Raw genomic sequence first — 15346 nt, 5'->3', positions numbered from 1 at the left:
CTTTTCTTGGCTGCTTGGACACATCAGAGCCCTACTGAGGCTCCATTTGGTGCTGCACCAACAGGAGCCCCTAACAGCAGCCCCAAGGGTCTCACATTCCCCAGAGGCCCAGCTGCAAACAGCTGCTCTCCCTCCCTGCTGGGATCCTGCTGGCCCTGAACACAAGTGGCTTCTGTCAGCACCAAGAGTCACGTGCCCACTGGGCAGAGTCAACTCCGGAGTGGTGACAGTGGACAGATCGCCACTGTAGTGTCATTGATGCAATGTGATGGACTTCTCGGGGACAAGAGTGCTGTCAGGTGGGGACCAAGATCTCTGTGAGCCAGCAGGATGGGATGGTCCCGATGGGGTAACGCAGAGACCCCCAGTCACCCTTTGCCCAGCCAGGGCATCCTCCCTGGGCCACAGCCTTCCCTCCTAAGGCCCAAGAAGGAGGCAGTGAGCCCCTCCGAGCTGCAGAACCTGGACGCCTGGCGTTCTTGCCTCCTCCCTTTACAGAAGGGATTTCTCAATCCACACAGAGGAACTCTTGAGGGTCTCCTTCCCCGGAGCCTTTCCTCTCATCCATGCCACAGAACTGTCTCTGCACCTGCAGTATCCACTTGTCCAGCTTCCTGCGGGCAGCTCTGGGGAAAGATATAGGCGTCAGAAGACTTGAAATGTTGATGCAAAAGATGAAGCTACAATTAGAAAAGCAATTTATGAAACAAGAGGCACCAGGATGTGCGGCTTGATAAAGCAGCAAAGTGTTCCTCCTGCCTCTTCCCACCAGAGGGCTGTAGGTGCCACCTGCTGAGCTGGACTTAGGAGCAAGAAGCTGAATAGGATGCATGGGCCAGTGGGGAAGCATCACCTGTGCATGGCCCATCATGGGCGCTGTACCAGGGTGGGGATGGCTTGGCAGGTGCAAGGAGTACGGACACCGCTCTGCCTTGCTCCCCTGCTGGTCTGCAAGGGGACTACGATCCTCTATGTCTGCTGGGAGGCTGAGAGTTTTCAATCATCTCCACGTGAATTTCACTTCAGTGAAATTCCAAGGAGCAAAGAGGAGGCAGAAATAATTCAGGCCTCACTGGAGTGATAGGAGGGCTGGCCAGCCAGGGAGTGGGCTCTGGAGTGAGAGCCCCAGATTTGGATGGAACCGCTGGATGGTTAAATGAGAGTGTCGGTGGAAAGCCTCTCATGGTGTCTGGCCTGTCTACTAAAGACCCATGTGCTGTTGTCACACAGGCATTTATAACAGTCAACTGGGGAATCCCAGACCAAAGTCAGGAATACACTTTCTATTTTAGGAAATGTCCATCAGCTGATGAATTAGAGAAATGAATGTGGGTCAATGAAATGCAGTTCCTCAATGCAATGGAATATTATTCAGCTGTGAAATGGAGTGAAGGGCCGGGTGCAGTGGCTCACACCTGTAATCCTCGTGCTTTGGGAGGCTGAGGCAGGAGGATGGCTTGAGGCCAGAAGTTGGAGGCTGCAGTGAGCTATGATTATGCCACTATACTCCAGCCTGGAAAACAGAGCCAGACCCTGTCTAAATGAATGAATAAATAAGTAAATAAAGCACTGATCCATGCTACAACGTGGATAAACCTAGAAAACGTGATACGAGTGAAAGAAGACAGACACAGGCCGGGCACGGTGGCTCACGCCTGTAGTCCCAGCACTTTGGGAGGCCAAGGTGGGCAGATCACCTGAAGTCAGGAGTTCGAGACCAGCCTGGGCAACATGGCAAAACCCTGTCCCTACTAAAAATACAAAAATTAGCTGGGCATGGTGGCACACACCTGTCGTCCCAGCTCCTCAGGAGGCTGAGGAGGGAAGCTTGCTTGAGTCCGGGGGTGGGAGTTACAGTGAGCAACAGAGGGACTCTTGTGACATTGCACTCTAGCCTGGGCGACAGAGCCAGGCCCTGTCTCAAAAAGAAAAAAAAAAAAAGTCAAACACAAAAGGCCACATGGTGTATGATTCAATTTATATGAAATGCCCAGAACAGGCAAATCCAGAGAGGCCGAAAGGAATGAAGCACAGATCTGTACTACAAGGTTGTAGAAACGCCCAGCCAGAGCTAGTATTCGTGGCATCATGCAGGCTGCATGTTCTGAGATCTGGCCCTGAGCCGGAAAGGGCACAGAGACAAAGGAGGTTGGAACCAGGATGGACAAGTGCAGCCCGAGATGGGCTAACACTCAAGGAGCAAACCCAAGCCACGGCAGAGGGGCAGAGTGGAAGAGATGGGCATCATTGAGGAAGCCGGCTGTGGGGTCCTCTGTGAGCTGAGTCAGCAGAGGTTTCTTGGGACCCAGAAACCATGAGGGGCCCCTGGATTTGTGCCCAGGGCCCCAGCCAATGGTCAGCCAGAGGCACAGTGCATCCTTGTTATGTTAGTTCATTCTTACATTGCTATAAAGAAATACCTGAGACTGGGTTATTTATTTATTAATTTATTTATATTATTACTAGTTTTCGAGATGGAGTCTCACTCTGTCGCCCAGGCTGGAGTGTAGTGGTACAATCTCAGCTCACTGCACCCTCCACCTCCCAGGTTCAAGTGATTCTTCTTTCTCAGCCTCCTGAGTAGCGGGGACTACAAGCGTGCACCACCACACCCGGCTAATTTTTGTATTTTTAGTAGAGACGGGGTTTCACCATGTTGGCCAGGTTGGTCTTGAACTCCTGACCTTAGGTGATCCGCCTGCCTCGGTCTCCCAAAGTGCTGGGATTACAAGCATGAGCAACCATGCCCAGTCATGACTGGATAATTAGTAAAGAAAAGAGGTTTAATTGGCTCACAGTTCGGTAGGCTGTACAGGAAGCATGGCTGGAGAGGCCTCAGGAAACTTACAATCATGGCAGGAGGTGAAGGAGAAGCAGGCGTGTCTTACATGGCTGGAGCAGGAGGAGGAGGGAAGGGGGAGGTGCTTCACAGTTTTGTTGTTGTTGTTGTTGTTTTCAGATGGAGTCTCGCTCTGTCACCAGGCTGGAGTGCAGTGGCGTGATCTCAGCTCATTGCAACCTCCACCCCCCTGGTTCAAGCGAGTCTCCTGCCTCAGCCTCCCGAATAGCTGGGATTACAGGCACCCGCCACCACGCCCGGATAATTTTTATATTTTTAGTAGAGATGGGGTTTCACCATGTTGGCCAGGATGGTCTCTATCTCTTGACCTCATGATTCGCTCACCTCGGCCTCCCAAAGTGCTGGGATTACAGGCGTGAGCCACCGTGCCCAGCTGCTTCACAGTTTTAAACAACCAGATCTCATGAGAACTCACTCATTATCACAAGAACAGCAAGGGGGAAATCTGCCCCCATGATCCAATCGCCTTCCGCCAGGCCCCTCTTCCAACATTGAGGGATACAATTCAACATGAGATTTGGGCGGGGACACAAATCCAAACCATATCACTCGCCACCAGCAGAATGGATCTGGTTCTGTCTCTATGGATTTGTCCACTGGACATTTTGTATCAATGGAATCATACAACATGTGGCCTTTTGAGTCTGGCTTCTCTCACTCAGCACAATATGTTCAGGGTTCATCCACGGTGCAGCATGGATCCGTGCTTGCTTCTATGGCCCAATCGTATTCCATTGGATGGATGGACCACATTTTCCTTATCCGTTCACCTATGGTGGACATTTGGGTTATGCACAATTTTTAGGATTATGCAGCTGTTAAAAAGCTACCATGAGGCCAGGCACCGTGGCTCATGCCTGTAATCCCAGCACTTTGGGAGGCCGAGGCAGGTGGATCACCTGAGGCCAGGAGTTCGAGACCAGCCTGGCCAACATGGTGAAACCCCGTCTCTACTAAACTATACAAAAAATTAGCCAGGCGTGGTGGCAGGCACTTGTAATCCCAGCTACTCAGGAGGCTGAGACAGGAGAATTGCTTGAACCTGGGAGGCAGAGGTTGCAGTGAGCCGAGACTGTGCCACTGGACTCCAGCCTGGGCGACAGAGCGAGACTCCATCTCAAAAACAAAAAACAAAAAACCACCGTGGGTTACAATGGCCTAGCCCTGCCCATTGCTCCAAATCCTTTTCCCAACAAGGTGCCAGGCTGGTAGACAGGGGGTTACTGAGGCCTAAGCAATGCTTCTGGGGCCTTCCCTGGTGCCCCCTAGCTTAGCAAATGACCCGTGGGCTCCACATCGGGCCTGGCAGGTGTGAGATGAAATCCTGGCAGGTGGACGGCTCGGTGTAGCCTGAGATGGTGTCCTCGGCCTCTCAGCACCAACCCTGGGAAGTTTACTAGGAAGTGGATGTGAGTGGGGACAAGCATCTCCTGGACTCATCAGTATAGACAAATGACAATTTCAAGGAGAGCTTTGGAATGAAAGTAGGTAAGGATGAGAAAATATAACAAGAACTGACTGTCAGTAGCACTGAGAAGACTCCAGACCCCTTCTGAAGCATGATAACCCCGTCACAAGGTGAGGTTAGTGGTCTTTATCCCCATCTTAGAGATGCTGAAATGGGGGTCCAGAGAGGTTGAGTGAGTGGCCCTAAGCCAGTCAGCAGGAATGGTTGTATTAGGATTCACAAGAGAAACAGAAATCCCCCCAACACACATACATAGAATGAGATTTGTTATATACACACACTCCCACACATACATCTGTAGGATAGGTCTATCATAAGGTGCTGGCTCATGTGCTTATAGAAGCCGAGAAGTTTACAAGCTGCCCTCTGCCAGATAGAGGAGACCCAGGAGGCCGGGCGTGGTGGCCCACTCCTGTAATCCTAGCACTTTGGGAGGCTGAGGCAGGCAGATCACCTGAGGTCAGGAGTTCGAGACTAGCCTGGCCAGCATAGTGAAACCCTGTCTCTACTAAAAATACAAAAATTAGCTGGACCTGGTGGTGGGTGCCTGTAATCCCCGCTACTCGGGAGGCTGAGGCAGGAGGATCACTTGAACTCAGGAGGCAGAGGTTGCAGTGAACTGAGATCACACCATTGCACTCCAGCCTGGGCAACAGAGTGATACTCCATCTAAAAAACAAAAAACAAAAAACAAAACAAAACAACAACAACAAAACAAGCTAGAGACCCAGGAAAGCCAGTGGTATAGCTGGAAGGCCTGAGAGCTGGAGAACCAATGGTGTAGATTCCAGCCCAGGTCTGAAGGCCTGGGAACCAGGAGCAGGAGAAGATCGATGTCCCAGCTCAAGAAGTTGGGCAGAGAGTGGAACCAATCTTCCTCTGTCTTGTTCTATCAGGAGATGTTTAACAGCTTGGATGGTGCCCACTCACATTGGAGAGGGCCGTGTGCCCTACTCAGTCCTCCAACACCAATGCTGATCTCTTGTGGAAGCACTTCCTGGACACGCCCAAATAGAGTGTTTAACCAGCTACCTGGGCATCCCGGAGCCCAGTCCAGTTGACACCTAAAATTGACCATCCTAGGCTGGGTGCGGTGGCTCATGCCTGTAATCCCAGCATTTTGGGAGGCCAAGGCAGGCGGATCGCTTGAGGTCAGGAGTTTGAGACTAGCCTGGCCAACATGGCAAAATCCCATCTCCACTAAAAATATAAAAAATTAGCCTGGCGTGGTGGCATGTGCCTGTAGTCCCAGCTACTTGGGAGGCTGAGGCGTGAGAATTGCTTAAACCCAGGAGGCAGAGGTTTCAATGAGCTGAGATCACACCACTGCACTCCAGCCTGGGCGACAGAGTGAGGCTCTGTCTCTAGATAGATAAATAGATAAATAAATAAATAAATAAAATTGACCATCTTAATGGGGAAAGGCGTTGCCAGGCCTCCTGTCTGCAGTTGCCCCATGTTAACCCTTTGAGGTCTGATCCGAGGGCCCCCACAGGGGCCATGTTGGTCAGACCAAGCTCCGCAAGGTGTAGGGGGTTAAATTCTGGGCATCCCTTTTTAAGAGACTGAGACAGCTGCCTTCCGGTATTTGGGGTCATCCATAGAAGAAGCAGAAATGAGAACCCAGATGGAAGAGACAGGAGACAAGAGATGTGGTGAACAGACAGTGGGACGGAGACCCGTCCTTGGCAGATGCAGGAGCCCCTCTCACAGTGCTGACAGATGTCAAATGAGGCCTCAGAACCTGGCTCATTTGTCCTCATGATGTCCCCTGCCCAGAGGGAGATGGGAGGAAGGGGTTGGCTGGGAGGGTAGGGTAGGGGTGTCGGCCCCATGACAAGTTTAGAAGCAGTTGGTGGGTTTCGTTTGGCCAGCAAGGGGGAGCAGCCTCAGTTTCCCCATTGGATCCTGGGAAGTGGGTGGCCCTGTCCCGCTCCATGCACCTGTGATCTTGGTGTGACCGTGCTGATACCACGTAAACCCTGGAAGCACAGTTATGTGGTCTGGACTTGAAGTCATTGCTGTGGGAGAGCCAGCTGCTCCGCTGAGCTGACCATCCCCCTCACCGCCCCAGCACTCAGTTCTCCTTGTTTCTTTGTTTCAGGCTGAAGGAGTACCCCGGGCGTACACCTACAGTGCGTTCTTCTGTCCCAGTGGTGAGTCCCCCGTGCCCATCCTGCTAAGGTGTGGCAACCTGGCTGGGTCAGGACTTTGGCCTTCCCCCTTTCCCACACTGTGGGGGCTGTCCCACTGTAAAGTGAGCACCTGACCTTCCCGGGGGAAGGGGACACTGTGGTTTAGGAAAAGCAATGTCCCAGCTGGGGACAGGCAGAGTCAGTGAGGGTGGGGCATCCACCACGCAGGGAATGAATACACAGGAATGTGCACTGCAGGCACCAAGCAAGAAGGTTAGGCTGGCCGGGCACCGTGGCTCACGCCTATAATCCCAGCACTTTGGGAGCCTGAGCAAGGTGGATCATTTGAAGTCAGGAGTTTGAGACCAGCCTGGCCAACATGGTGAAACTTATCAATACTAAAAGTACAAAGTTGGCCGGGCGTGGTGGCTCACGCCTGTAACCCCAGCACTTTGGGAGGCCAAGGCGGGTGGATCACAAGGTCAGGAGTTCGAGACCAAGCCTGACCAACATGGTGAAACCCCGTCTCTACTAAAAATACAAAAAATTAGCTGGGCCTGGTGGCGCGCACCTGTAATCCCAGCTGCTCAGGAGGCTGAGGCAGGAGAATCACTTGAACCCGGGAGGCAGAGGTTGCAGTGAGCCGAGATCACGCCATTGCCCTCCAGCCTGGGTGACAGAGCGAGACTCCAACTCAAAAAAAAAAAAAAAAAAAAGTAGTTAGCCAGGTGTGGTTGTGTGTGGCTGTAATCCCAGCTACTTGGGAGGTTGAGGCAGGAGAATCTCTTGAACCCAAGAGGTGGAGGTTGCAGTGAGCCGAGATTGCATCACAGCACTCCGGCCTGGGTGACAGAGTGAGACTCCGTCTCAAAACAACAACAACACATGAGGCTGGACCTAAAGATCACACCTTACACAAGAATGAACCCAAAATGGATCACGGACTTACATGTAAAACCATAGTGCTTTTAGAAAAAAGCGTAGGACAGCCTGGGCAACATGGTGAAATCCCATCTCTACAAAAAATTAAACAAACAAAAACTTAGCCAGACGTGGTGGTGCACGCCTGTAGTCCCAGCTACTTGGGAGGTGGAGGTGGGAGGATTGCTTGAGCCCAGGAGGTGGAGGTTGCAGTGAGCCTTTATTGTACCACTACACTCCAGCCTAGTTGACAGAGAGAAAAGCTGTCTCAAAAAAATGAAGTAAGGAAGGGAGGGAGGGACGGACGGAGGGAAGGAAGAAAGGAAGGAAGGAGGAAGGAAGGAAGGAAGGAAGGAAGGCAGGAAGGGAGAAAGGAAAGAGGAAGGGAAGGAAAGGAAGGAAAAAAAGGAAGGAAGGAGAAAGAAAAGAGGGAAAAAAAGATCTGCTACCTAGAACCAAGCATATAGTTTTTAGATTTGAAAAGTACAATCTATAAAAGGAAACATTAATAAATAAACCTCATCAAACTTTAAAAGTTTTTTTCTCCACAATAAACCCTGTTAAGGGAGGAACTGTAGTCTACAGACTGGGAGAAAACACATTTGCAAACCTTATCAAATTACTAGCTTTTAGAATATATAAAGAAGTCTCCAATTCAGTAGTGAATAAAACAAACCATCTAATTAAAAGTGGGCAAGGCCGACTGTGGTGGCTTACACCTGTAATCCCAGCACTTTGGGAGGCTGAGGCAGGTGGATCACTTGAGGTCAAGAGTTCGAGACCAGCCTGGCCAGCATGGTGAAACTCCATCTCTACAAAAAATACAAAAAAAAAAAAAAAAAAAAATTAGCCAGGCATGGTGGCAGGTGCCTGTGGTCCCAGCTACTTGGGAGGCTGAGGCATGAGAACAGCTTGAACCTGGGAGGCAGAGGTTGCAGTGAGCCGAGATTGCGCCACTGCACTCCAGCCTGGGTGACAGAATGAGACTCCATCTCAACAACAACAACAAACAAACAAAAAAGTGGGCAAAAGAAATAACCATACGTTTCACCTGAGGAGACATACAGATGGCAAATTGCACATAAAAAGATGTTCAACATCATTTATCATTAGGGAAATGCAAATTACAGCATAATGACATACCCCTACACACCACCTATAAGAATGGCTAAGATTAAAAATAGAGCTGGGCACAGTGGCTCATGCCTGTAATCCCAGCACTTTGAGAGGCCAAGGTGGGTGGAGAGCTTGAGTCCAGAAGTTCAAGACCAGCCTGGGCAACATGATGAGACCCTGTTTCTACAAAATACAAAATATTAGCTGGGCATGGTGGCTTGTGCCTGTAGTCCTAGCTACTTGGAGGCTGAGGTGGGAGGATTGCTTGACCCTGAGAGGCTGAGGTGGCAGTGAACTGTGATGGCACCACCACACTCCAGCCTAGGCGACAGAGTGAGATGCTATCTCAAAAAAAAAAAAAAAAAAAAAAAAGTGAACACTAAATGATGGCAAAGATGTGGAGAAAGTGGACCACCCAAACATTGCTGGTGGAAATGTAAAATGGTACAGCCACCTTTGGTAGTTTTTAAAAACAGTTTGGTGGTTTCTTAAAAAACTGAGCATGCAACTACCCCACCACTCAGCAGTTGTACTCCTGAGTATTGATCTCAGAGAAACAAAGACTTATGTTCACACAAAAACTTGTACACAGATGTTCATATTAGCTTTATTTGTAGTAGCCCCAAACTGGAAACAGCCCGGATGTCCTTCAGCAGGTGAATGACTTAACAAGCTGTGCATTCAAGCCTTGGAATACTACTCATTAATAAAAAGGACAAACTATTGATACATAAAACAACTTGGATGAATCTTGAATGAAGGGAATTGAGTGGGAAGAAAATCCCAAAAGATACATGAATTATTCCATTTATATTTTTGAAATAACAAAATTTTATAAATGGAGGTCATATTAGTGGTTGCCAGGGGTTAGGGAGAGGGAGGAGGAAGTAGGGGATGGATATGGTTATAAATGGGCAACGGTGAGAATCTCTGTGGTGTTGGGAATGTTTAGTACCTTGACTGTGGTGGTGGATTCGTGTACCTACGTATGTGATAAAATTACATGGCACTCACATACAAAGTACAAATAGAATTGGAGAAAGCTGAATAAGATTGATGGATTGTATCAATGTCAATATTCCTGATTGTGATTTTGCCAGATGTTACCATGGGGAGGGGGGGAAACGGGTACAGAGAGCTCTCTGAATTATTTATAACAATTGCATGTGATTATCTTAGCAAAACTTTAAGTTAAAAACATTTTTAAAAGCAATACATATGTACAAATACCATATGATTCCACTTATATGAGGCACTTAGAGTAGTCAAAATCATAGAGAAAGAAAGTAGAATGGTGTTTGCAAGAGGCTGGGGAGAGGAGGGAATAGGGAGCAAGTGTTTAATGTAATGGGTGCAAAGTTACAGTTTTACAAGATGAAAAGAGTTCTTGAAATGGGTGATGGTGGTGGTGGTTGCACAACACTGTGAGAGTACTTAATGCCATTGAACTCTACCCTGAAAAATGGTTAAGATGATAAATTTTATATTATATATATTTTACCACAATTAAAACATTGTAAAGTGAGAAGCAATACATGTGTATTGCAGAAATTTGGGAAGGTAGAAGGAAAAGCATCTCCTCTGGTTCACACCCAAAGAAGACTTCCTTTGACATTTTGTTGTATTTGCTTTCATAGGGTTGATTATTGTTGGTTTTAACATAGTTGTTACTTCATGCACTATATAATTATATATGCTGCATTTTTCACTTAACACATTCTGAGCACTTTTTCTGGTTATTAAGTCTTTATGAACAGCATTTCAAGACAGCCTCAGAATGTTTCATAATAACTGTTCCATAATTTAACCATTATGGAGCATTTTAGAACATGTTGTGGAACATTTTGGAACATATTACTGGACTTTCTTATAGTACTTCTACTTTTTAATATTGTAATTAACACTTTTATGAACATATTTATATGAATAGTAAAGCCAATAACATTTTAAATATGTTTATTGAGGCATAATTTACATACAATAAATTGCACACATTTGAATGTACAATTTGGTGAGTTTTAACATATATGTACGTCTGTGAAACCATTGTCACAACTAAGATAACAAACATTTCCTTCACCTTCACCCCTGTTTACTCCATCACTAGGGACCACTGAGCTGCTTTCTGTCTCTGTAGATTAGTTTGTACTTTCTAGAATTTTATATAAATGGAATCATGTAGTATGTATTCTTTTTGTCTGGTTTCTTTCAGGATAATAATTTTGAGATTCATCCATGGTGCATGTGTCAATAATTCAATCATTTTAAGGCTGAGTAGGATTCCATTGAATGGATATATCACAATGTATTTATCCATTCATCTGTTGATGAACTTTCAAGCTGTTTCGAGTTTGGGAGTATCTCAGATAAAGCTACTATTATCATTTGTGTCTTTTCTGGGTAACATGCTTTCCTTTCTCTTGGGTCAATAGCTAGGAATGAAAGAACAGAATCATATGGTTCGTGTATGTTCAACTTTTTAAGAAACTGCCAACCTATTTTCTAAAGTGCTCAGGCCATTTTGTATTCCCACCTGCAGTATGTGAGAGTTCCATTTCCTCCCCATCCTCACCCACACTTAGTATTGTTAGTCTTTTAAATTTTAGCCATTCTAATAGATACCCAGTGACATCTCCCTGTGGTTTCAGCTTGCATTTCCATCATGACTAATGATGTTAAGCATATTTTCATTTGCCTGTTTGCTATGAGTATGTCTTTTTTTTTTTTTTGGAAAAATGTCTGTTCCAATCTTTTAACCTGTTCAAAATTGAGTTGTACCTTTTTTATTGCATTTTGAGATTTGAAAATATATTCTGGATACAAGTTCTTTATCAGATAAATGCTTTGCAAAAATATTTCTCCCAGACCGTGGCTTATCTTTTCATTCATTCTCTTAATTATATCTTTTGAGAAGCAGAAGTTTTTTTATATTAATTAAGTGCAATTTATTATTTTTTCTTTTTATTCATTAATGCGTTTGCTATATTTAAGAAATCTTTGCTAAACCCTGTTTTTTTCCTCAAAATTTTGTAGTTTTAAGTTTTACACTTACAAAGTGGCCATGATTCATTTTGAGTTAATTTTGGATTACCATGCAAGGTATGCATCAAAGTTTATGTTTCTGCATTTGGATAGCCAACTGTTCCAGCGCCATTTATTGAAAAGATTATGTTGCCCAAGCTGGTCTTGAACTCCTGGCCTCAAGTGATCTTCCTGCCTCAGCCTCCCAAAGTGTTGGGATTACAGGTGTGAGCCACCATGCCAAGCCCTTTCTTGCTGTCTTTAAAACTATCTTTTTGTCCAACCACACTGGAAAAAAGGGAAAAGAAAAAGTAAAAGAAAAAAATGATATTTTTGTCTTTTGACAGTTTGACCATAATGTGCTGTGGAGAAGACCTTTTTGAATTATACCCATTTGGAGGTGTCTGAGCTTCCTGTATCTGGATGCCTAAATCTCTTGTTAGACTTGGGAAGTTTTCAGCTATTATTTTGTTAAATAGGTTTTCTACCCTTTTTGTTTTTTCTTCACTTTCTGGGACACCAAAATTTTGAGTATTTGGTTACTTTATAGTGTCCCATTTGTCATGTTGGCTTTGTTCTTTCTTTTGTCTTTATTTTTGTCTGATTGGGTTATTTTAAAAGATCTGTCTTCAAGTTCTGAAATTCTTTCTTCTACTTCATCTAGTTTATTATTGAAGCTTCCTATTGTATTTTGTATTTCATTTAACGAATTCATTTAATGAATTCTTCAGTTTCAGAATTTGTTTGGTTCCTTTTTGAATTGTTTTTCTGACTTCTTTGTATGGTTCTTATGTATTCTCTTTTGTCTCACTGAGCTTCTTTTATATCATTACCATTATTATTTCTTGAGACAGGATCTCACTCTGTTGCCCAGGCTGGAGTGCAGTGGCACAATCATGGCTCACTGCAGCCTTGACCTCTTGGGCCCAGGTGATCCTTCCACCTCGGCCCCCCAGGAAGCTAGGACGACAGGCACATGCCACCACGCCTGGCTAATTTTTTGCATTTTTGTTAGAGATGGGGTTTCGCCATGTTGCCCAGGCTGGTCTTGAATGCCTGGCCTCAAGCAATTCACCTGCCTTGACCCTCAAAGTATTGGAATTAGAGGTGTGAGCCACCACACTCAGCTAATGTCATTATTTTGAATTATTTTTCCAAGATTACATACTTTTTTTTTTTTTTTACTGGAATCTGTTGCTCAAGAATTATTGTGTTTCTTTGGTGATGTCACATTTCCTTGCTTTTTCATGTTTCTTGTGTTCTCACAGTGATGTCTATACGTTTGGTGTTTGGTGTAACAGTCACTTCTTCCAATCTTTTGAATTTGCTTTCATAGAGGAAGACTTTTTCCTGAAGATGTGTCTGTGGTGTTGGTTGGGTACAGCGTTTAGGTTGATTCTGAAAGTGTATAGTAGTGTAGTCTCCATATGATTTCTTTAGCTATAAACAGCATCAGTGGTGTCTGTGATTTCCTCAGTGGCTTAGGGTGCAGTTATTAGTGGAGGCTGTGATGAAGTTTTGCTGGGGATGGGGAAGCCAGATGGACCTGTCCTCAGGTCCCAGTGTTGGCAGCAGTGGGCAAAGCATGCCTTCCTTGAGCACCAGGGCATTCTACACTGGTACCAGTGTTAGTGGATCCAGGTGGGCCAACTTTTGGACTTCCAGGAAGCTTGCTTGAATGCCAGTAGTGGCAGCGGTGGGCCAGGAAGATGGATAGGTTCTTGAGCCCCTGGGCAGTGGGCATCGCACGGGCACCGGCGGTAGCAGTGGTGGGATGACCCTCCGGCTCCCAAGCGGTCTGTTCTGGTGTTGGTGGTGGCTGTGACAGGCTGGGTAGGCCAACCTCCTTGCCCACAGGTGGCATAGGGGAGGTGTGTGCCAGCTGTGGTGATAGTGGCACACATTAGGTTGGGTGAGCCTGACCTTAGGTGCCTAGGAGGAGCGCTCAGGTGCCTGCTGTGGTGAACTAGGCTGGGCAGTCTCAAGGCCCTTGGATGGCACCCTCAGGCACTTGCGGGGACAGAGCTGGGCTGGGCCAACCTATGTCAGGCTCCCTGGTGGTGTGTGCAGTTGCTGGCTATGGTAGGCAGGGGTGGGGTGATTCTCAGGGTTCTGGTGGAATGCTTGGGTTCAGCCTTGCTACTGGGGAGGGTGCAGTTGCTTCCAGTGACGGCAGCCATATGCAGGTGGCTGGGGAGCATGAGCTTTGCTCATGCTTTGGCCCCTGGCTGCAGCATCCCATAGTGGCAGTTGCTGCAGGTTGGGGAGTTAGCCCTCGGGGCACATGAAAGTGTGCGGCAGCTTCACTGCTGGGGGCAGTGAGGTCATTGCCAATGGCTTGGGCTTCAGTCCTGGTGGCAGCAGCCAGCCTTGGTGGTGGCTGTGAGCAGGGAATGTAAGTGGGGCTCCAGAGATATGAAGATGCAGGAGCTGTTTGGCCCCCAGGGAGAATGCAGCCTGGCAGTGGCTGGGATCTCGATACGGTGCCCTGCTGTAGCTGCTTAGAGCTCAGGGGTGTGTGAGACCCAGCCTTAGCCCCCTCTCTGGAACAGTATCTTTGCACAATCTCTGGGTATCTCCCTAGGCTAGTCTGCGGCCCACGAGGATCTAGGGGCTCTCCCATGGCTAGAGCTGCTAGAGTCCACAGTGGGAATGAGGACCACTGGGGTTCACTCACTTACCCTTTCCTCGCACTGGGGAGCTACTCCAGGCTCCCAGCCGATTCCCACCAAGCACCGTGCGTTATTTCCATTTCCTTCTTCACTTTAGGTGTTTCTTGTCACTTCTCTGTTGAATTCCAGTGTTCTTAGATGGATTAGTCAAAGTGTGATGATCTACTTGTTATTTTTGTTCTTTGTCAAGGAGGCAAGTACCAGATGCCTCTAAGAAGCCCCTCTCCCCACATAATAATTGATGCATTTATGTTTCCTGATACTCATATCACATTGTGGTGATTCCTGTCACTATGGTAAGTCTCAGTGTCAGAAAGTGTGAGTTTTCCAGTTGTGTTCTTTTTTTTTTTTTTTGAGATGGAGTTTCACTCTTGTCGCCGATGCCGGAGTGCAGTGGCACAATCTCAGCTCACTGCAAGCTCCACTTCCTGGTGATTCTCCTGCCTCAGCCTCCTGAGTAGCTGGGATTACAGGCACCTACCACCATGCCCGACTAATTTTTGTCTTTTTAGTAGAGACGGAGTTTCACCATGTGGGTCAAGCTGGTCTCAAACTCCTGATCTCAGGTGGTCCACCTGCCTCAGCCTCCCAAAGTGCTGGGTTCTTTACCAAAGTTGAGCTCTCCTAGGTCCTTTGCATGTCTGTATAAATTTTGGAATCCATTTAGCAATTTCTCCAAAAGAGCCTCCTGGGATTTTGATTGGGATTGCTTTGAATCTGTAGAACCATCTGGGGAAGAACTCACATGTTCATGATAGTCCATGAACATGGTCTAGCTTTTGTTGATTTGGGTTTTCTTTTGTTTCTCTCTTCAGCCTTTTGCAATTTTCAGCACCTTGCTCATCTTTGGTCAGATTTATCCCTGAGCATCTTATCTTTTTGTTTTTTTAGAAAGAGAGTCTTGCTTGTTTTTTAGAGAGAGAGTCACCCAGGCTGGAATGCAATGGTGCAATCATGGCTCGCTGCAGCCTTGAACTCCTGGGCTCAAGCGATCCTCCTGCCTTGGCCTCCCAAGTAGCTGGGGCAACAGATGCATGCCACTGTTAATTTAAAAACATTTTTATAGAGATAAGAGTCTTGCTATGTTGCCCAGGCTGGTGTTGAACTCCTGGCCTCAAGCAGTCTTCCTGCCTCAGCCTCCTAAACTGCTGGG

The 15346-nt window shown here is 46.9% G+C and overlaps 1 protein-coding gene across 6 annotated transcripts in view; it reads left to right on the top strand.

The window, feature by feature from the left end:
* The window catches only part of CPAMD8 (C3 and PZP like alpha-2-macroglobulin domain containing 8), a 138247-nt gene that overhangs the window by 84669 nt on the left and 38232 nt on the right, over nt 1-15346 (top strand). For all 6 annotated transcript variants that reach the window (XM_054539883.2, XM_054539886.2, XM_054539890.2 and 3 more), the window contains one exon: nt 6433-6484. In XM_054539883.2, the coding sequence (XP_054395858.2) occupies nt 6433-6484 (52 nt within the window). The remainder of the gene's footprint in view (nt 1-6432; nt 6485-15346) is intronic.

The sequence above is a fragment of the Pongo abelii genome, chromosome 20 (genome assembly GCF_028885655.2).
Source record: "Pongo abelii isolate AG06213 chromosome 20, NHGRI_mPonAbe1-v2.0_pri, whole genome shotgun sequence".
NCBI classification, from domain to species: Eukaryota; Metazoa; Chordata; class Mammalia; order Primates; family Hominidae; genus Pongo; species Pongo abelii.
The sequence above is the reverse complement of the archived record's forward strand: the minus strand, read 5'-3'. Positions and strand labels throughout refer to the sequence as shown.